The sequence below is a fragment of the Pundamilia nyererei genome, unplaced genomic scaffold (assembly GCF_000239375.1).
Source record: "Pundamilia nyererei isolate P.nyererei 1_Seehausen unplaced genomic scaffold, PunNye1.0 scaffold00098, whole genome shotgun sequence".
NCBI classification, from domain to species: Eukaryota; Metazoa; Chordata; class Actinopteri; order Cichliformes; family Cichlidae; genus Pundamilia; species Pundamilia nyererei.
Genome location: NW_005187499.1, coordinates 1,226,707 through 1,244,619, shown reverse-complemented (window position 1 = coordinate 1,244,619; position 17,913 = coordinate 1,226,707). Strand labels below are relative to the sequence as shown.

The window sequence follows — 17,913 nt, the reverse complement described above, 5'->3', positions numbered from 1 at the left end:
CCCCCCCCTCCATACTAAAAATGCGATTCTGATTAGAGAGAAGTGACAACCTTCTCTTTCTCTTCCTCCATCCAAGTGGAGAGGTGGGTTTCAGGGCCATGACGGAGTCCTTGGGATGGGCTAAGAGGCCGATGCTGGATCGGGTTCGTCAGCTGCCCGCCTCCATGCCCGTCACTCTGCTGTATGGAGCACAGTCCTGGGTGGACAGCTCATCTGGATACAAAATGGCTCAGATTAGGAACCACTCCAACACCAGAGTGCTGGTAAGTAGAGACACACACATTTGCATCCATAGAAACACAAAGACAAGCATATGAGTCTAATTCAGCTTAATGTTATGTTAATATAATTAAAATCAACTTTGCTGTACATTCCTGCTGACTGCTCCTATCTGCTCCTCTTTGCAGCTGATAAATGAAGCCTCCCACCACGTGTACGCAGATCAACCAGGGGAGTTCAACAGAGTTGTTGAAAATATTTGTAAATCTGTGAACTGACATGTTTTTGGACTGTTAAGAAAAAGTGGCGATGGTCTTAACACCGGCACTTTTGCATGTGAAGTATGCTGGGTGGGTTTGCATATTGAAATGCCATGATTTTGATTGTAGTTTCTTTATTATTATTATTATTGTAACAAGTTGTTGTTATTATTATTCCAGTAAAACTCTTATATTTGTTAGAAGGGGTTTTTAGTGTTATTTACATTTATTTTTGACATTTTCATGAAGAGCATTAACCGAACTGCCAGTGCCGAAATATACTGGGTTGTCATATTCCTTTAACACTCAGTGGAACACGCACACGGCTATGGATGTGTTATTTATTACCCATCAGCCACATGATTCCCGGTTCACACTTCAATATGTGCCTGACAATTTTTCTTTAATCCCTGCTCTTAATGTCTTCCTCGTGTATCAATCAGCTGTATTTTGTAAAATGAAACCAGTAAAAGCTTATTTAAACTACCTACGAGTGATGCACTTTATTGCCCCACCAGCAGGGGGCAGTGACAGCTGGCATATTTTTTAGGTTTTATACTCTCAGTGGGTTTTGCCCATCAGTGGCACTGTATAGCGGTTAGCATTGTTCCCTCACGGCAGGGGTGTACCCACCACCTACCCAGTGAATGCTGGGATAGGCTACACCCTATCCACCCCTGTCTGCGACTCCAAATGGACAAATTGATGAATGGATATGAATTATAAATATCAAATGAGAAAGTCACTTAAAAATATATATTTACCAATTGTTAGAACAGCTGTTTAAAACTGTAAAACTTACAAGTATATAGATTTAAATTAACCTGTAAAGTAAATGTAGCATAAAAATAAATGCAACTGAAGAAAAAAGTATATTTGGTAAAAGTTCCATAACACTTGTGATAAATCAGAAGTTGATTAAGTAAAAATACAGTTTTATATATATATTTTTGTACCGTGTTTGAAGGTGGTAATAAGTTAAGAAAAAATGTAACATCAAAAGTATAACAAATTATAAATCTAAACACAAAACTTGATTAACAGGTATAAAAGGTAACTTTTTTACATTTACTTTTCTTACTTTACTTTTAAAAATCTTAAACTTTTAATTTTATGTGATAAGTTATAAAAATTGTGCCTGAATGCAGAACTATAAAACATAAAATTAAAAAAATAACATTGTATTAATGTGAAAGGTAATATTACATCATCAAATCTGTGATAAAGTAAAGTAAACTGTTATTCCATCTCTTTTTGGCATACTATAATTACTGGGACATTATACGCTACATTAACATTCAAATCAATTTTAAAACCTGAGTTTTTAAAATGTGTCAAATTCCACTTCAAACTGTCCGACAAGCCCACCGTCACAATGCTTGATGAACTGGAATTCGGGAAATACGTGAGTTCATAGCACTGCAAGGAATATGATCTGACATCTTTCTCTGATGGCTTCAATGACAGCGATTACTTCCTTTATGAACTCGTACATTTTCTAATGCCTTGAATGTGAAAGAGAGCTACAAATTAGAGCTGTTAAACGAGTCGAGTGACATAAAGGGCGCAGTATTTTTGTGTAAAAAAATGCTAAAACTATGAGCCACTGCCTTAGCACAGTCAGCTTTAAGTACCTGGGAATACATTACTCATCCTGATTGGTGAAACGCAGTAAAGGTGTGTCACCCACCATAATTTGTAAGGCTGAAATTACTCGCTCTCTTTTTTTTGCGCCATAAAACATTGTTCAATTGCAAAAGTGGAAAGTTTCCTGTTTCCTCTGAGAGGCTTACATCGGCTTTAACCAGCAGAGGCTTGTTTAATAAAGAGCTGCAACATCATTTTAGTGTGACTTTTATTAAAGACACAGCACAGATGATAGAAAACCCAAAACATTCCAAGTAGATAAATGGTCTCGTTTCGGATATGCAGACATTTGAGGGGTTTGGGTTTTTAATAAAGGCGGACTTTTCATTTCATTTGACAGTTGAAATAAGTGGTAATCTGTGTCCTTGCAGACGACATCATTTTCTGTTTTCTGAATTGGTACATTTAAACGTTACATTTGCCAAAGTCAGCATCGTTCCCTTTCCAAGCACGTCACAGTTCCCTCCCTTCATATAAGCCATGTGAGGTTCATTTTGTCAGACAACGGTTTTCACATTATGACTAGCAACATATATAGTATTTACATTAGCTCAGTGTTGCCTGACTTTCTGCACCTTCACAGGTTTTTTTCAGTGTCTTCAAATGGACTTGTTTTAGAAGTCTAAGGATACAAACCCCTGTTAGTCAAAAAGCACCTTGTCACACGTCTATTACAATTCTTCCACAGCAAGACACAAGTGTGAATTTCTGTTATTTAAAATGTAAAAATAGTTGTAATACTGATAATGCTACAGTAAATCATCTATTAATAGTTTTATGAATATCAAAAATTAAACATTTTCTGCAATAAAAACAAACAGTATAGCTCAAGATATGGGAACTTAGCACACTTAATATGATGAGGCATTGTCAGTTGATATTTTATAAGAAATAAGTGTTGTGCGAGAAGCTGATCATTGTGGTGCCTTTCATTGTTCAAGAACAACAATGTCAGCCACTCCATGCACTTGTGAGAGCTGTTCACAGTCGAGGGACGCCACCAGCTTCCTGGGTCCAGGTTGGGAGGGGATGAAGTGCTCTGTCAGCGTCACTTTGGAGTGGGCGCCGACGTCACTGAGAGGGGCAGGATGAAATGAAACGTTAGTCTCGACACAAAAATGTTAGTGGAAGAGAAAGGGAGGCAAAAAAGAGAAAGACTTGTTCTTACCCCACGACCACCTCATGGCCCTCCTGAAGGCCCAGGCCCTCCACTCTGAACACCACTCCCTTCAGTGTAGATGGCAGGGGGTTGGTGAAAGTAATCTTGGCAGCCATCTCTTTACCAACAACGGCGTCTCCAATAGGCTGCCAGAGAAAGAGTTAAATTAGTCAAGAGGGATACCTTTAATAGAAATAAATGTTATGCATTTGTGTTAAAATAATGCTCACTGTATGAATAAGGGGGGAAAAATGAAATCTTACTGTGATGGTGATGTCTGGTGTGCGAAGCCTGAAAGTTGTCTGGTTAGCTAGCACTTGCTTCGTTTCAGTGACTCTTCCACACAGGGTTAGCATGAAGGCTGCTTGATCCACCAGCTGGCTCTGGTATTGTTGGTAGGGCAGGACCCAGTCAATGGTTTTCTCTATGTGATGGGAAAAAAAGCAAATTTTGTTGTTGTTGTTTTCAATTTAAATGAATGCTTAGACATTTTGGAACAGCAGCTAGCTGCTAGTTAGCTTGGCTCAAGTAACTTCCCACAGGACGAGCTAGCCTAGCCTAAGCACAATGTAAAGGTTTCAGAAAATAAGTTTGATTTTCCACTTCAGTTCACTTTCAGTTTGATTAAAAATGATCCTGTCCCCAATTTTCTTCATGACTGTGCATTTCCAAAACTCTTGTTACCTTATCTTTTTTCACATCTAAACAAAGAGCTGCAGTTATGAGTAATAAAATGACTGTTGCTTGATTTAGTATCACACAGTTTTATCTTCTTAGCCTTTATTTACTTTAACACTTTTTAGATTCAAATATTTGTTTAACAAACTAATTTAATTGAACATGACATAAAATGTTAGTATTTCACATCTTCTACCTTTCATTTATGAATAAAGTTTTCCAGACCTTTAGTAACTTTTTTTTTTTTTTGTGATGCGAGAGCAGCAAAAGCTAAAAGATGGAAGTTTTGTCCTATTATTATTGAGTTTAGCGTTTTAGCTTTCACCCTTGGGTTTGTTTGAAACCAGTCTTGATAAGCAAGAGAAAATCCAAACAAAAGGTAGCAATTGTTAATCACAGAGGTGGGGCTCTCCTAATCGCGCCAAAACGTATCATCTTTTTTACTCTAACTGGGCCTAGATGTTGCTAATTTCACATCAAATTGTACTGAAGAGGTTTTGACAATAACGACTAAGACCAAAACCCTACATAGATAGTGCAGCTTCATAATTGAGCTCGAAATCCAACCTTCATTAGGCGAAAGCTCCACAGGCATCTGCTCCTTCTTGATGGTTCCCTTCAGCACTCCAGTGTAGTACATGACAGCCACCTGGCTGTGGATTGTTGCCTGGCGGGGCTGTGAGCTTAGATTCTTCACCAGAATTTTCAACTGGACATCAGCACCCACCCTGGGTCCCTCGCCATCCACCTTTACCTCCACTGACACATCTTCTGCCACTGGTGTGGAATAGACATCTGGCTTGCTGCCATAGCGACTTGCAGTCTCTACTGCAATGCGTTCTTCTTCTGAATCTAGTAGAGGGAGGAGAATGTAAGTGCACCTCATTCTGTCAGAGGTTTCAGGATTTACTGACATATGCAAGAGATATGGTGCAGTCTTTCCAATGAAAACAAACAGAGAGCTATATTTAAAGAATTGTGGAGAGCAGGTGAACAGTTGATGAGGGTTGAATAAGTTCAACAAAATGATCTATAGAGAATGACAGGACTAAATCACTGCTTATTAAGATATTTCCAGGTGGTGCAGAAATGATTCTGTCTGTTTCTGGAACATCGGTCTAAGGTAGACTTACAATTAGACAAGTTAAAAAAAAAGCTGCCAGTACCTTCTTCATGTTTGTACAAGGATGTGATATCTGCCCGCTTATCAGAGCCCACCGCTTTGGTGCTGATGCAGTGGCCGACAGCTTTCTTTTCACTGTAGATCTGTTTAAATGTGCCGTCCAGGTTTCTCTGCCAGTAAATTTTGTCACTGTTGACCTGCCAGAAAAATACCAATAAACACAATAAGCTCAAACAGAACAGGTTACCCTTTTTACATATGATTACGTGATTCATCTTTTGCTGACGGTTCAAGCTGCAAAGACCACTTCTGAAATTCTTACATATCTATATCTAGTACATGCAAAACAACAAAGAGTTCAGTTCAAGAACACGCACTCACCTCAGCAAAGACAAACGGCGTGTCATGTTTAAGGTAGACATGGCCAGAGCGGATGGCGTTCACAGAAGCAGGGCCACAGCGGAAGGTGCCCTGGCTAGTTTCCTGGGGAGTGGCGTCTACGGCCTGCCAGCCTCCATTACCTGAAGGTAAGTCTGGTCTGGCCATCCAGCAGTCATTCCATACGTGGAAATTCCTACAGTTAGACAGAGTTTAGGTATTTTGAATTTAAGTAAATTAAACTGTTCCTTTTAGGTTAATATAATAATACAATTAGCATGTAGTTAGCTTAGCATAAAGCAGTTAGCTTGTTTATATGCCACAATTTTACACTTTAATTTTTTGTATAAAAGTGTTCATTAGAGACTTTTGGTGGCATTTGTAGATATATTTTACTGACTTTAAACATAGCTGGCAATTTTTGTAGAAGTGAAACACATCTTAACAATTTAATAGGAATTAAGGATATGGGTTTAGTTTTTGTTACATTAGCTACATTCACAACATGTGCCCTGTTCCACAGTTATAGTGAACAGGTGTTCAGGCAGTTATAGGGATATGGAAAATGCAGACAGAATGTCTAAGGGCTCTTGTAGGATACCAGTAATACAGCATAAAAGAACACATAGATACAAGACAAGCCTATGCACTTTTAAAATAAATTTCAACTTGGGGATTTTCAAGAACATTTTAGAACATTTCTTTAGCATAGGTTTAGATGATTTTCATGGCAGGATGCCATTCTACGTAAAGCTCTATATCTTACCAAACAGAGTCTCTATTGAGATAGTCAATTGGCTCCAAATTCTCATTAAGGTATACATCTGTAGTAAGGGATACGTCGGTATCATGTGCTGACTGGAAGTTGGTCACACTGCGGGAAGGAATGCCAAGGCAGCGCAGCACTAAAACCAAAGACACAGATATAAATAGATCAATTAAAATTTATTTCTGCAAGGCCATTTGATACTTGAGTTAGATTTTCAGATGGTAATACTTTAGGCAGCAAGGAATTTCATTATTCTGGTTGAATGAAAGCAACACATGTGGCTCTATCTGTGACAAATATAGATGGTATGTTAAGAATGCCAATGCAAGGTATTTGGAGTGCATAAAAGCTATGACTTGCTGTCAGGGGCAATATTATCTGCTAGGGTCAGCTAGCTATCATGCAAGCTTCCCTGGATGCACACACAGTGAATATGAAGTGCTCTATGACAGAGTTACTGTGAGAGCTAATGCAAAGACACAGACTGACAAAAAGCCATGATTATAATAAATTTGTGGATTTGTAATTAAATTGACATCCACACCAAGACCCACTCTTGGGTATTCTTTGCAGCTTTTTTACACACACAAGCCGAACATACAGTACAATCCATTCGCATGCCTTCTAAGGCTTGCGACTGCCTACTAAAGTTTAAGGTTTCACCACAGACACACTCTTAACTTTCTCTCAGCCATCCAGCACCCTTCCTTTTTAATGTTTTTTTCCTCATAATCACCTGTTGTAGTGATCCCAGAGAAGACCCAGCACTGTCCATATGACACAGGCGTTCCATTGGTCGAGTGGTATTTCCTCAGGATCTCCACGCTGCTGCTCCACGCCGTAGGTGAGACTCCATCAGAGTAATCACCTGACCAGTTTCCAACTAGAACACCGTAGTCATCCTGAGCATTTATCTAAAAAGGACACAGTGACACGGTCATTGCATTTCCTGTATTTTTTTCCTACTTTTTCTAGAAAAAACATCTTTCTTTTGTATATTAGCTCACCATGGCAGATATGACCCTGACCACGTTGACCGGATCCCCTCGACCAGATGGCGGCATTTCACTCTTCTCCATGATAAACAGACATGCTTCCAGGATTCCCTCATGAAACTACAATGAAGAAAAAAATTCACTATGAAACCAAAGTTTGGAGAATTGTCCTGTGAACACTGAATACTGTAAAAAAAAATTAAAACATTTTGTTTTTAAACAGAAATTACCAGCTACTGAAAAACACAATGAAAATATAGGTACTGGGAACAGTTTAAAATAATTCCATCTTCAGCAGGAACAAACAGGGTAAGTGCCACAGGGTCATAATCGTGTAATGATAGCTTAGAAACCAAGCTTGCTCTTCATAGCTTGTACCTGTCCGAAATTCCACGTGCGAGCACCGATTTGTTTCTCCGTTCCGTAGTAAATCCTCCCAGTGTCATTCAGCACATACTCCTTCCTCTCCTCCTCGTTATCCAGGAACACGCTGTCCTCTAGAAACACAGGAATTTGCTCTTATTTAGCTTCATGTCACTGAAAATGTAATCCTCCAAGAACAGGCTTTCAATAATGCATGCACAGTTAAGTACATTTATGTGGTTATCCCTGACGTTCAGTCTAATTAAACCAGGGAATACAAGGAAACCCTTTTTTTAAGTAGATGTTTTAAATTTCTTTTAATGAACGGAAACATTCGAGCTTTGTGAAAATGACCTAAAATCCCTGCTTTATTCACCTCCTTTGTGACTGAACAACTCAAGAATGTGTTTTTTTCTTACTTATCATGTGAAAAAAGTTCCCAAGGCCAGGAAATGGTTAAGAAACACAATGACTGCATAGATCTTGCAGTGAGGCCCACACTCACTTATGGGAAAATGTCTGGTTTTGGTGACCTCAGCACTCCAGACTTGGGCGTGTGCCCCTCACCCGAATCTATGTGTTTCTTTTTCCATCCCTTTTTATCTGTTACTGTCACCACCTTGAAAATGCCCATGGGTGGGGACGAGGAACGGGACAAAGAGAAAGAAAGGAAAAGCAGTAAAAGTAACAGACTGTTTGAGATGGACATAAGAAAATGCAAGTGGAAGGAAGAGATTTAACAAAGTACGGGGGGCATAGGAGAGGAAGAGGGGAAGTTATGCTTGGGTGGGAAAAGAAGAGGAGGAGGAGGAGAGAGAGAGTGAAGCATAACATATTGTCTCGAGATTTTAAGGGATGAAGCTGATAGTATCTGGCAGCTGTGATAATTGTGGTTTTCATATCTTGCTAAAAAATTCCTGGAATGTGGGAAGAAATAGATTCATAGAGGAAGATGTTAGGGAGGAGGTCCAAGAGTCAGAGTGAAGGTCAGGTCAGCAGATAGCAAGAAAGGTACAAAACAGGGAGGGAGAGGCATAAAAACGGGAAGGAAATACACACGGAGGCAGTAAAAGCAAGGGAGAGGACAGGTTGTCACCAGCTGTAAGGATTTCTGCGAGCTCGCCCCATGGCGCTTCATACAGTAATTGTAGGATTTTGACTTTTATGAGTGTGAGGGAGAGATTGGTCTAGGGAAGAGGAGATTGAAAGAGGGAAAAGGAGATTGGGCATGCCGCCAAAAGCAGCAACCCCATAATGAAAGACACACAGGCTTTTTATCACAACCAGGTCCACTGTTTTTTCTTTTCTTTTCTCTTTTATTTTGCTGCATTGCAAATGTGCTTTTTTCTGTCGAATATCAAAGAAAAAAAATAGAAGCAGTTCTGAGAATGTACAACAAGACACTCTACGGTTGAATTTCTTAGTGGAGCTTTGAATAGGGTTAAGATTAGCAGATAGAAGCAAGGGCCAGGCTTCACATAACTTATATCAAGGTAAAAAAGCTAAATTAGACATTTGGTCCCTCTTGCTGGCCACTGGCAAGAAGACGATAATAATTCAATTCAATTGTAGTTATATAGTGCTAAATTGGAACAAAAGTCACCTCAATGTGTTTTATATTGTAAGGTAAAGACCATACAATAATAATATATGAGCAAGCACTTTGGCAACAGTGGGAAGGAAAAACTCTCTTTTAACAGGAAGAAACCTCCTGCAGAACCGGGCACAGGGAGGGGCAGCCATCTGTCCTGACTGGTTTGGGGCGAGGGGAGGGAGACATGACTCTGATTATGGGATTTCTAACTGAGGGTTTAATTTGGAAGACATGAAAACTCAGTAACCATGCTGCTTTCACCAGCCCAGAGAAGCTTTACCCACCATGCCTGACAAGTTAGCACAAGTGCTGACCCCTGTCTTTCTAAGAATCACACACTCGCAATGCTGTCTGAAGCTCAGCATGTCCGTCATGCTGAGCTTCTGTGCCATTGTGAGCTTTCTGTAGAGGCATTTTTTTCCTTTTTTCTCTTTGAAAGAGGAAAAGCCCCTCTAGCTGTTGAACCCTTCAAAGAAAAATGTTTTCTGCAGGAGTGAAAGACTACATTGTAAGTCTAACCCTCTAGGAAACTGCATGTGCAACAAACATTGAAAAACTATGAAAGAAAGTTTTAAAAAAAAGTCAATAACAGACAATTTTTTATTTCAATGAGTGCCCAATAAGTGGCTGAAGAATGTCTTATTGTACCAAGAATTCATATCAAACCAGTTCTACTGAAAAAAGCACAGTACACAAGATTGAATATCACATGAATAAAGCCACATAAAGAGAATTTGAAATATGCACAAAAAATACTCCTTCAAATAAATGGTAATGTATTATCCAAATTAGGAAATAACATAAAATCATTAGGTGACAGTTTCATCCCCTAAAAGCATTACAACTATCTGCTGTTATATTTAGACTGAACCTCACTAGTCCAGATTATTTGATGCTGGCCAAAGTTATGACACAGATAACTGGTGTGGTAATCCTCCAGGTGGTGTGGTCCTTCATCGTTATTTGTCAACCATCCATCCATCCATCCATCTGTTCATCCATCCATCCATCCACCCATCCACCCATCCACCCACCCACACTTAATGTCGACACAGTCGACATTAAGTGTGGGTGGGTGGTCGACACACTTAATGTCTCCAGTGTTTCCCAGGACACCAGGGACAGACGGCCAACTTCTGGAGCTTTATTAGTAACCGAAGCACCTAAAAGGGTTTTTCTTTTCTTTCAGCCATCTCCATTACTTATAGTCCACCCTGGCTTCATTTCCATTGTAGTCTGTGCTACGTGCAGCATTTTTTCAGCTTTTTCTGAATGTATTTTTCTCTGCTGTGCCTCTGTTCTGTAGAAATGTTCCCAATTTCCTTGTTTGTTTTCTTAAGTCATGGTGCTTTCAGCTCTTTGAACAGCAGGCATTTAGGCATACACAATTAGCAATCATATCTGCATATCGAATGACCCCGCTAAAGGTCTCCCTCATCTTACACCCAAACTGTTTTGATCTCCAATGCAGGTGAAAGTCGTGCTCTCACTTGTGGCTAAACCAAATACGGCAGAAGTTTTGGTCCAAGCCGGGGGAGTTGCATAACAGACCACAGTCACATAGACACACACAGTCACACTGTTGCTATTCATGGGCAACAACACACTCATGGACTGACTTGGCCTCTATCACCCAAGTGTAATATTATACCAGAGCTGCTCTAGGAGATTAAATGGCTATACAGGCATCCATTTTATCTGAGTATTCGCAGTTAGACAGATGGAATCTGCTGCTCTCAGAAAAATATTGACTTTTTCAGATACTCAATTCTACCTAAAGCCTAACATAAATCCAGATAGTAAGTAATTCATTTCTGGAATGGTATGTAAGGTCACACGTCTTCTCTTTTTTTATTTTTCCAATCATCTGTGAGTCGTCTTCTTTCCTTCCTCTCTTCCACATTCCCTGGCTTCAATCCACCCACACCCACCCCCGCCTTCCCTGTTCCCATTGGTGCCAGCTTACCTTCACACCAAGGGTTGAAGAGCATGACGATGTTCTTGCTGGAGGTGTAAGTAGTTGTGGCGTCGCCTTTGAGCGAAGAAGTTGTCACAGTGAGCTCGTAAAGGCCGATCACAGCGTTGGCTGGAGAGTTGATGGACAGCTTGATCTTATTGCCGTTCTGCTCTACAATTTTGGCCTCCCAGCGTTCATCTTCCAGGTGCTTCACCAGCGGAATGATGACATGGGTCCCTTTGGATACCAAGGGCAGGGAACCTACATCAAACAGATACATAACCATATTATTCCCTTTTTTTTTTTTTTTGTATATTTCTACTCAAACTACTAATAGTCAAAGCACTTGTTTAATAATTGAAATCCTTCTAAATGTTGCAGAGATATTAACTAAGGTTGAAGAGGTTGAAGATGTTACAGCGAGTCAGAGAATCCAGGCTTAGTGTTGTGCTTGTTAGCATGAACAGGTAAAAATGGAGGCTGAAGCCGGACTGTTCATCACTGATCTATCACATGCTGAAGTTCGGGCTGCTGGGCTGGGGTTAGCATTCACTCTTTATCATCACCCTAGGTTCTTGGCTAGCTTTGTGTTAGCATGCTATCTGTGCAGATGCTTGCAAAGAGCTGAAGTTGCATTATAGTATTACGTAGTTATTTCCGTTCTGGACGCAGTATGCACTTTACCATCATGCTCCTGTCAGTTTATGCAATAAAGATAAAAGTAACGTCCATAGCTCCACCATTTTCCTCCTCTTGACAAGAACTGAAATCAGCTCAATGTAGCATGTTTTTTCTTTTTTTTTCTGTCTGGGTTGTGCAAATAACGAAAAAGCTTTGTAATGCAAGTGACAATAAACTTGTAATTACTGGATTGTGTAAATGTAATACGATAGAGCAACATGTTACTTTGAAAAGCGTTACATTCAACACTGATTGCGATGACAAAGGATTTCAAAAATAGTAAACAACTGCAACTTCTTTGCTAAAATGCTGCCACCTTGTGGCAGAGGTTCTTTTCAAATACACTTTATGAAGAGTTATGAAGAGTTTTTACAAAAAGTACATTTAAATTCATATTCATGGCATTCAATGTTTTAAAGACAGTCAGAGAATTTGTCTTTTAAATGTAAAACTTGAGTCAGGACACAGTCAGGTGTATTTGAGTGTACTGTGTGTGTATGAGTGCATGCACATAACCTTGTCAAGGATGTGGTAAAATATCTTTGCTTTATGTTTTTGAATGAAAATTTAACCTGCACAGCTCCAAAAAGTGTTTTCCTGTTTTCGCTTATTTGTAATTATAAGCTAACCTTGAAGATTTTGATCAAATAAGGCAGCAGCAACAACAGCAAAGAGACCTCCTTACAAAATCTGGTTGCAAACCTTTTCACATCACAGTAATTTTATGTTATTTCCAGTGTATGGCAACCATTCCAAACTGTAAACCACATGTGTATGATAGTCCTTGGCCCAGCTATGTGTGGGTTCCAAGAGTAAACACTAGCGTGGGCCTGGAAAGCCTCCAAAGCTCCAGGATGTGCACATCTCCACAGAAAGCGTGCACATTTGTGTGAGTGATTATTTAGCTTTAATGTTCCTTTAAATGTGTTTTTCTCATGGACTAGCAAATCCATTAGTTAGATTAAAACCCTCTGGATGTTCTCCTCCGAGCTGCTTGCTTTGTGCAACCCTGCTGGACGACCATTCGTCCAAACAGAAATACGGAGTTTACCAAGAAACCATTGTTCTCCATTTGACCGCATCCAGGACACCCCTCCCTTCCTCTCTCACCTCTGAATACTTTTTTTTAGCATACTTTTTTTTAAAGCATGAAAATGATGAAAAACAGTGTCTCTTTTCTGCTCAAAACAACAGCTTTGAAAGCTTTACTGATAAAAATCACTGCTTTTGGAGCAACACTTCGAGCCTGTTCCCTGCCCACAGTGACACTGATGGCAGCCAGTCTGCTGAATGTGGAGAGCTCAGACACTTTGTTTCTTTTTTCCTCCCCTCTCCCCATGAAGCTATCACAGCAAAAGGAGCAAATCACTTTTGGGTGGTGATGTATTGCCAGAGTGTGTAGCGTGAGGTCTGTAAATACCAGAGGGAGGTGTCCAGTGTACCAAGGCCTGGAAACTGTTAAGACTGCGGGCTGCTGGGTGGAATCCAGAACTTGTTGTTCAGCCATGAGCTGCTGCTGAAATCAAATGTGCTAGCTATGCCACAACATTTGGACCGTATTTCCCATGATTTGAGCAGTCGCTGGTTTCTTTCTTGTGTTTGCAAATGAAGCTAATTTTGGTTAAAAGGCAATCCAACAATTTTAAACGCAAAAAAACGTTTACAAATAGTTAGTGGCACTTTTCCTATGAAAAATCGAAAGCAGCGTTTTATTGAATGACTTACCTTCCAGTAACGTCAGCGTTAAATGTTATCTCCCACATGCAATGTTTCCCACATACACTTAATTACAATGTGCATCTGTTACTTTTAAAACTGTCTTTTAAATGGCTAAAAAAAACTATTGATCATACTCATTGTTACAATTTTTAATTTTTTTTCTTCATATTTTGGTTTTAAAAAGATGGACACTGTCCAGCCACTGGCTTCATACCTGTTTTCAGCTCCAGGTACAGCTTGTCAGTGTCAGTACTGAAGGGCCTGTTGAGCTCAACCTCTATCTGGAAGGTCTGGCCTCTGCGAAGGATCAGCTCATCCCCGTGATACAGGTCAGTGTGATGCTCCTGTCTGTTCTGACCTGCCTTGGAACTCAATAGGTCCACCGAACACACTGACAGCTTCCCTTCTAACAGGAGAGGAGTGAATATCAGATTTGATGCCAAAGACAATGTCATGTTTTCACACAGTTTAAAATAAGTGTCGTTACCATCTGTTTCCTTTGCCTCTCCGTTCTCGGGCTTCGGCTTGGGGGGATCTACGATGGCGGCAGGGGTTGGGAGTTTGGTGAATTCCACCTTATCTGTGACATCATATGAGGTGGCGTTTGGGTGCTTACAGCAGCACGGGCACATCTTTCTGAGCCACCATAGACAGCCCCCCTCCTCACGCTTCTTCTCACCCTCATTCTGGATGGTCAGCTCCACCCTTGTGGGTGGGGCTGCTCCGGGGAATCGCCCAATCTCTGATGTAGTTCTTACTGTTAACCGCTCACCTGGCATTCTGGAAAACACATGAAAAAATGTTAACTGTAATTCTAAAGAGAAGAATTTTGGGTACCGATTATATGCACTATTCTCTGGTCTTTTAATTCACTAAAATTCAATTTTCATTCAGTTTTATTTTTTTTATCAGCCAGTTCACAACATATATATAGTAAAGTAAAGACCCCACAATAATAGAAAGAAATGAGATTAATTAAGTACACATACAGTTAATATTTTATGCCAATTAACTGCTCACAAGTAATGAGAGGCCACAGGGAGTCCAATTTATTTCATATCTTTGTAATAAAAACAATGCGATGGACTAAATGAACAGTTTCCTTGTTTCTTAGTTTCATTAATTACTACATTCCTGACATGGACTCTACTCAGCTGCAAGTCCTTCCCGAACAATTTCGGGGAATTTCGCCATTCTTCCTTCTTAGGTGCTCTGCGTGAGCAAACATAACTGCTTCGAGCAGCTGGATTCAATCTGCTGCGCCTCAGCTGCTGAGAGCAGTGTAGCTGCTGTGCTCGTGATGTCTTTTTGCGTGCACATTGACTGCAAGCGCAAGTGGACAGGGTCGTGCACCTTACGAGCATTTATCATACTGTCACATCCCCACCCTCATACACTGCACTAATAATCACAGCGGAATGAGATCGTTAGTCTCTTTGAGGATTGGCCTGACCTTCCTCGCTCGTTCTTGTGTTTACTAGAATGCAAATCTGAGGGAGGAGACGGTTTTCCCTCAGTCCTTCTTTTGGTTTTACCATCTGCATCTTCTCTCTATCAAAACAAAATCACAAGCTGTGTGTGACATGCAACTTTGCAAATGTGAAAGCTATTTTGTTTTTCAAAAACAAACCATCAGTGAAGTTTTGTTAGCACATGTAAACTGTAATGAGCTGCAGTGATGCACATTGTTGGGAGAAAACAGTGTTGTTAATGAAACGTTAATAGCAGACACGTGGTTTATAGAGCAATACAATTTAAATAGCCATGAACATATATGTATGTGTATGTGTGTGCTTGTTACCAGTTCTTACTGGTGAATGGACTGGTTCTTATATAGCTCTTTTCTACTCTACTTGAGCATGTGGCTTTCACCCATTCATTTATTAATTCATCAAAAGCACGTTATTTCTACGTCTGAGTGCTTTTTGATCTAACATTAGCATACACAGTCAGAAATGTGGTTGTTCAGTATGTTGCCCAAGGATACTTTAGCATACCGACCTGTGCAACCAGGGACTGAACCGCTAATCTTCCGGTTACTAGATGATCGGCTCTACCTTCTGATTCACAACCACCTAAACATGAGCCACCGTCAGCAGAACATGAGCATCTTGACTTCTAGGCAATGTTAATACTTTTGAACTTAAGCATGAACTGTACTGTAGTTAACTAATAATATGCTCCTTAGCTTTGGGGTAACCCTAAGTTTCCCTATAAACAAGATACAAGGTAACATTTAGGGCTTACTTTGGAGATCATTTCTAGTTATAGTGAGTGAGCTGTGATTGGATAGTAGTTAATTTGGGGAGGAGTTACCACACATTCAATCATTTCTGTACATAACTTCAGCATACCAGTTTACAGGTACAGGTTTGACCGGCGAAGTAAAAAAGCATTACAGGAATGTTTAGATGATAACGCAGACAGATGGGAGCTGCTGATCCAGTGTGGCTGAGCTGATTTTCAAGGGTAACTATTTGCATGTCACGACACAGGGTGGAAAGGGCAGAGGTCAAAGGGCAGACAACAGCTGAGGAAGAGGGAGGGGCGCCTCATAGCCTCAAAGCTTTTAAAATCAATGCATGTGTGCACCATCTGTGTGTCGGTCACGTTTTGTATTTTTTAACTCTGTGGCTTCCTGAGTTCATCTGAATCCTGACGGAAAATGATAACGCTGTATGTTTTTCACACAGTGACCTCACCCAAAGCTCAAGTCGATACTGTTAGGCTCACTGAATCTAAAAAAAAAGGAAGCGAGGCAGAAAAACAAACACCCTCCATATGAGCTATTACAGGATCTTTTGAAACATAACTAAGTAAACAAGCAACTTACAAGTGTTTTTTGTCCTTTTTAAAATGAAGCCTTATCTTCCTCTTGCACCAAGGTGGTCTAAAATTGGCCAATTAGAGACATCCACTGAACCCCCTAGAACCATGAAAAGTCATTTCACAAGCCTAATTTTTTGGCAGCCTTTCTCTTCCCTTGCTCACACTCTAATGCACAAACTTAAAATGATCTATACTGTAATACAGCCATCAGCCAAGCTTGAAATGAAGTATTCTTCATCTCGTCCTCCCTTTGCTACTCTCACTACCACTCATATCACTTTCTTCCATTGTACTTTGCTCTGTATCTCCGCAGTCCTGCACTTTTCTTCCAGTTTTTGTTAGCATGGCTGGTACACCTACTAGGTCCTGATATGCCCCCTACAAATTTAACTTTATCTTGTCTACAGTAAAACCAGCTTCAACTGGCTTGTTTGTCCAGTGAGTTTGGTCCCATGTAAAACTGACTGATTATTAAACTGTCGCAACAAATCCCTGGAGTTCCAGTGTAATTTTTTTTAAGTACATAGAGATATTGCTTAAATCCTATACACTACACATCGTCTAGGTCATTGAGAAAAGAAAGGGATGAGCTGCAGCAGCTGGCTGCCAACCAAAAAAGCTGAAGCCATGAAAATACCTGAACTAAACTAATTGACTGTGTTTGTTTGATTTTAAATGAACGTAGAAAACGTTTAAACAACAAAAAACGTCTTAGAGTTTGGAAGGTGGGGTGACCAGACATGTTCTTTCTACTGGACACAAATTAGATGAGGTGGCTAATTGTAATGATGAACATAGCCCTCAAATTCGAGCTTTCCTAACTTGTTTTTCCCCGTGGAAAAAGATCCAGTAAGAGTTTAACTGTAACAAAACCAAGAAAGAATGCGCACAACTTTACGCCTGTGCCTGACTTCAACATCTGTCTTAAGAAAACAAAATGCGAGTGGTTGAAAAACTTACTTTCTCTGTATGGATTCTTCTTTGGATCAACGGTGAGACCTGGATGTCGTCGTGAGTAGCTATCTCTCAGCCTGTGAGAACTTTTGGAAACTTTTCGTCTTAATGCGCATTCGCGTTCGTGGATCAGAATTTTAAGGGTGTCCTGGAATGTCCTGCGCGGTACTTAAAGCTGACACACACACCCCTGTTTCACACCGCTTAGCACCACCGCCCCGCCCTTGTTTGAAGTTTCCCACTCCCAACAGAAGCTGCAGCTGACGTTTGTGCACGATGCGTCAGAGAGCGTAGAGTGGGACAAGGCGGAGGACCCAAAGTTTCGTTGTGCAACACTTAGCAAAACTTTATCGATGGAGGGAAGGTGACAGACAGTGAAGAGGAGAGATAAGGACGGCATGCCTGAAGAACTATTTTTTGTGTTTGCTTTATACGGCGCATACAATAGGACCAAAAATAACAAAAATATCCTGGATGTTTTCAGTTATGAACTCAGGAGTTCAAGAAAGTGCTGATTTAGCCAAACTTCCCTTTTTTCGCTTCTCCTTTTCTTGATTGCTGTACAGGAAAACCTCAAAGTCAAACCCA

The 17,913-nt window shown here is 40.3% G+C and overlaps 2 protein-coding genes across 4 annotated transcripts in view; one reads left to right on the top strand and one right to left on the bottom strand.

The window, feature by feature from the left end:
* abhd4 (abhydrolase domain containing 4, N-acyl phospholipase B) overlaps window positions 1-965 on the top strand; it is a 4,819-nt gene extending 3,854 nt beyond the window's left edge. For both annotated transcript variants that reach the window (XM_005740242.1, XM_005740243.2), the window contains exons 7-8: window positions 77-263; window positions 408-965. In XM_005740242.1, coding sequence (XP_005740299.1) covers window positions 77-263; window positions 408-497 — 277 coding nt within the window. In that variant the 3' untranslated portion in view covers window positions 498-965. The remainder of the gene's footprint in view (window positions 1-76; window positions 264-407) is intronic.
* Window positions 966-2,317: 1,352 nt separating this feature from the next.
* On the bottom strand, window positions 2,318-17,608 carry tgm1l1 (transglutaminase 1 like 1). 2 transcript variants are annotated; one of them, XM_005740240.1, is made up of 14 exons: window positions 17,332-17,608; window positions 14,030-14,322; window positions 13,757-13,948; window positions 11,152-11,403; window positions 7,607-7,725; window positions 7,241-7,348; window positions 6,970-7,147; window positions 6,231-6,369; window positions 5,468-5,660; window positions 5,130-5,283; window positions 4,531-4,815; window positions 3,549-3,709; window positions 3,295-3,431; window positions 2,318-3,200 (listed from the first exon to the last, which is right to left on the bottom strand). In XM_005740240.1, the coding sequence occupies exons 2-14, from the start codon at window positions 14,319-14,321 to the stop codon at window positions 3,056-3,058; spliced, it is 2,355 nt and encodes a 784-aa protein (XP_005740297.1). In that variant the 5' UTR covers window position 14,322; window positions 17,332-17,608; the 3' UTR covers window positions 2,318-3,055. The 2 variants fall into 2 exon arrangements, with proteins under 2 accessions (XP_005740297.1, XP_005740298.1); XM_005740241.1 differs by lacking the exon at window positions 17,332-17,608 and adding an exon at window positions 14,996-15,101.
* Between the last annotated feature and the right edge of the window lie 305 nt (window positions 17,609-17,913).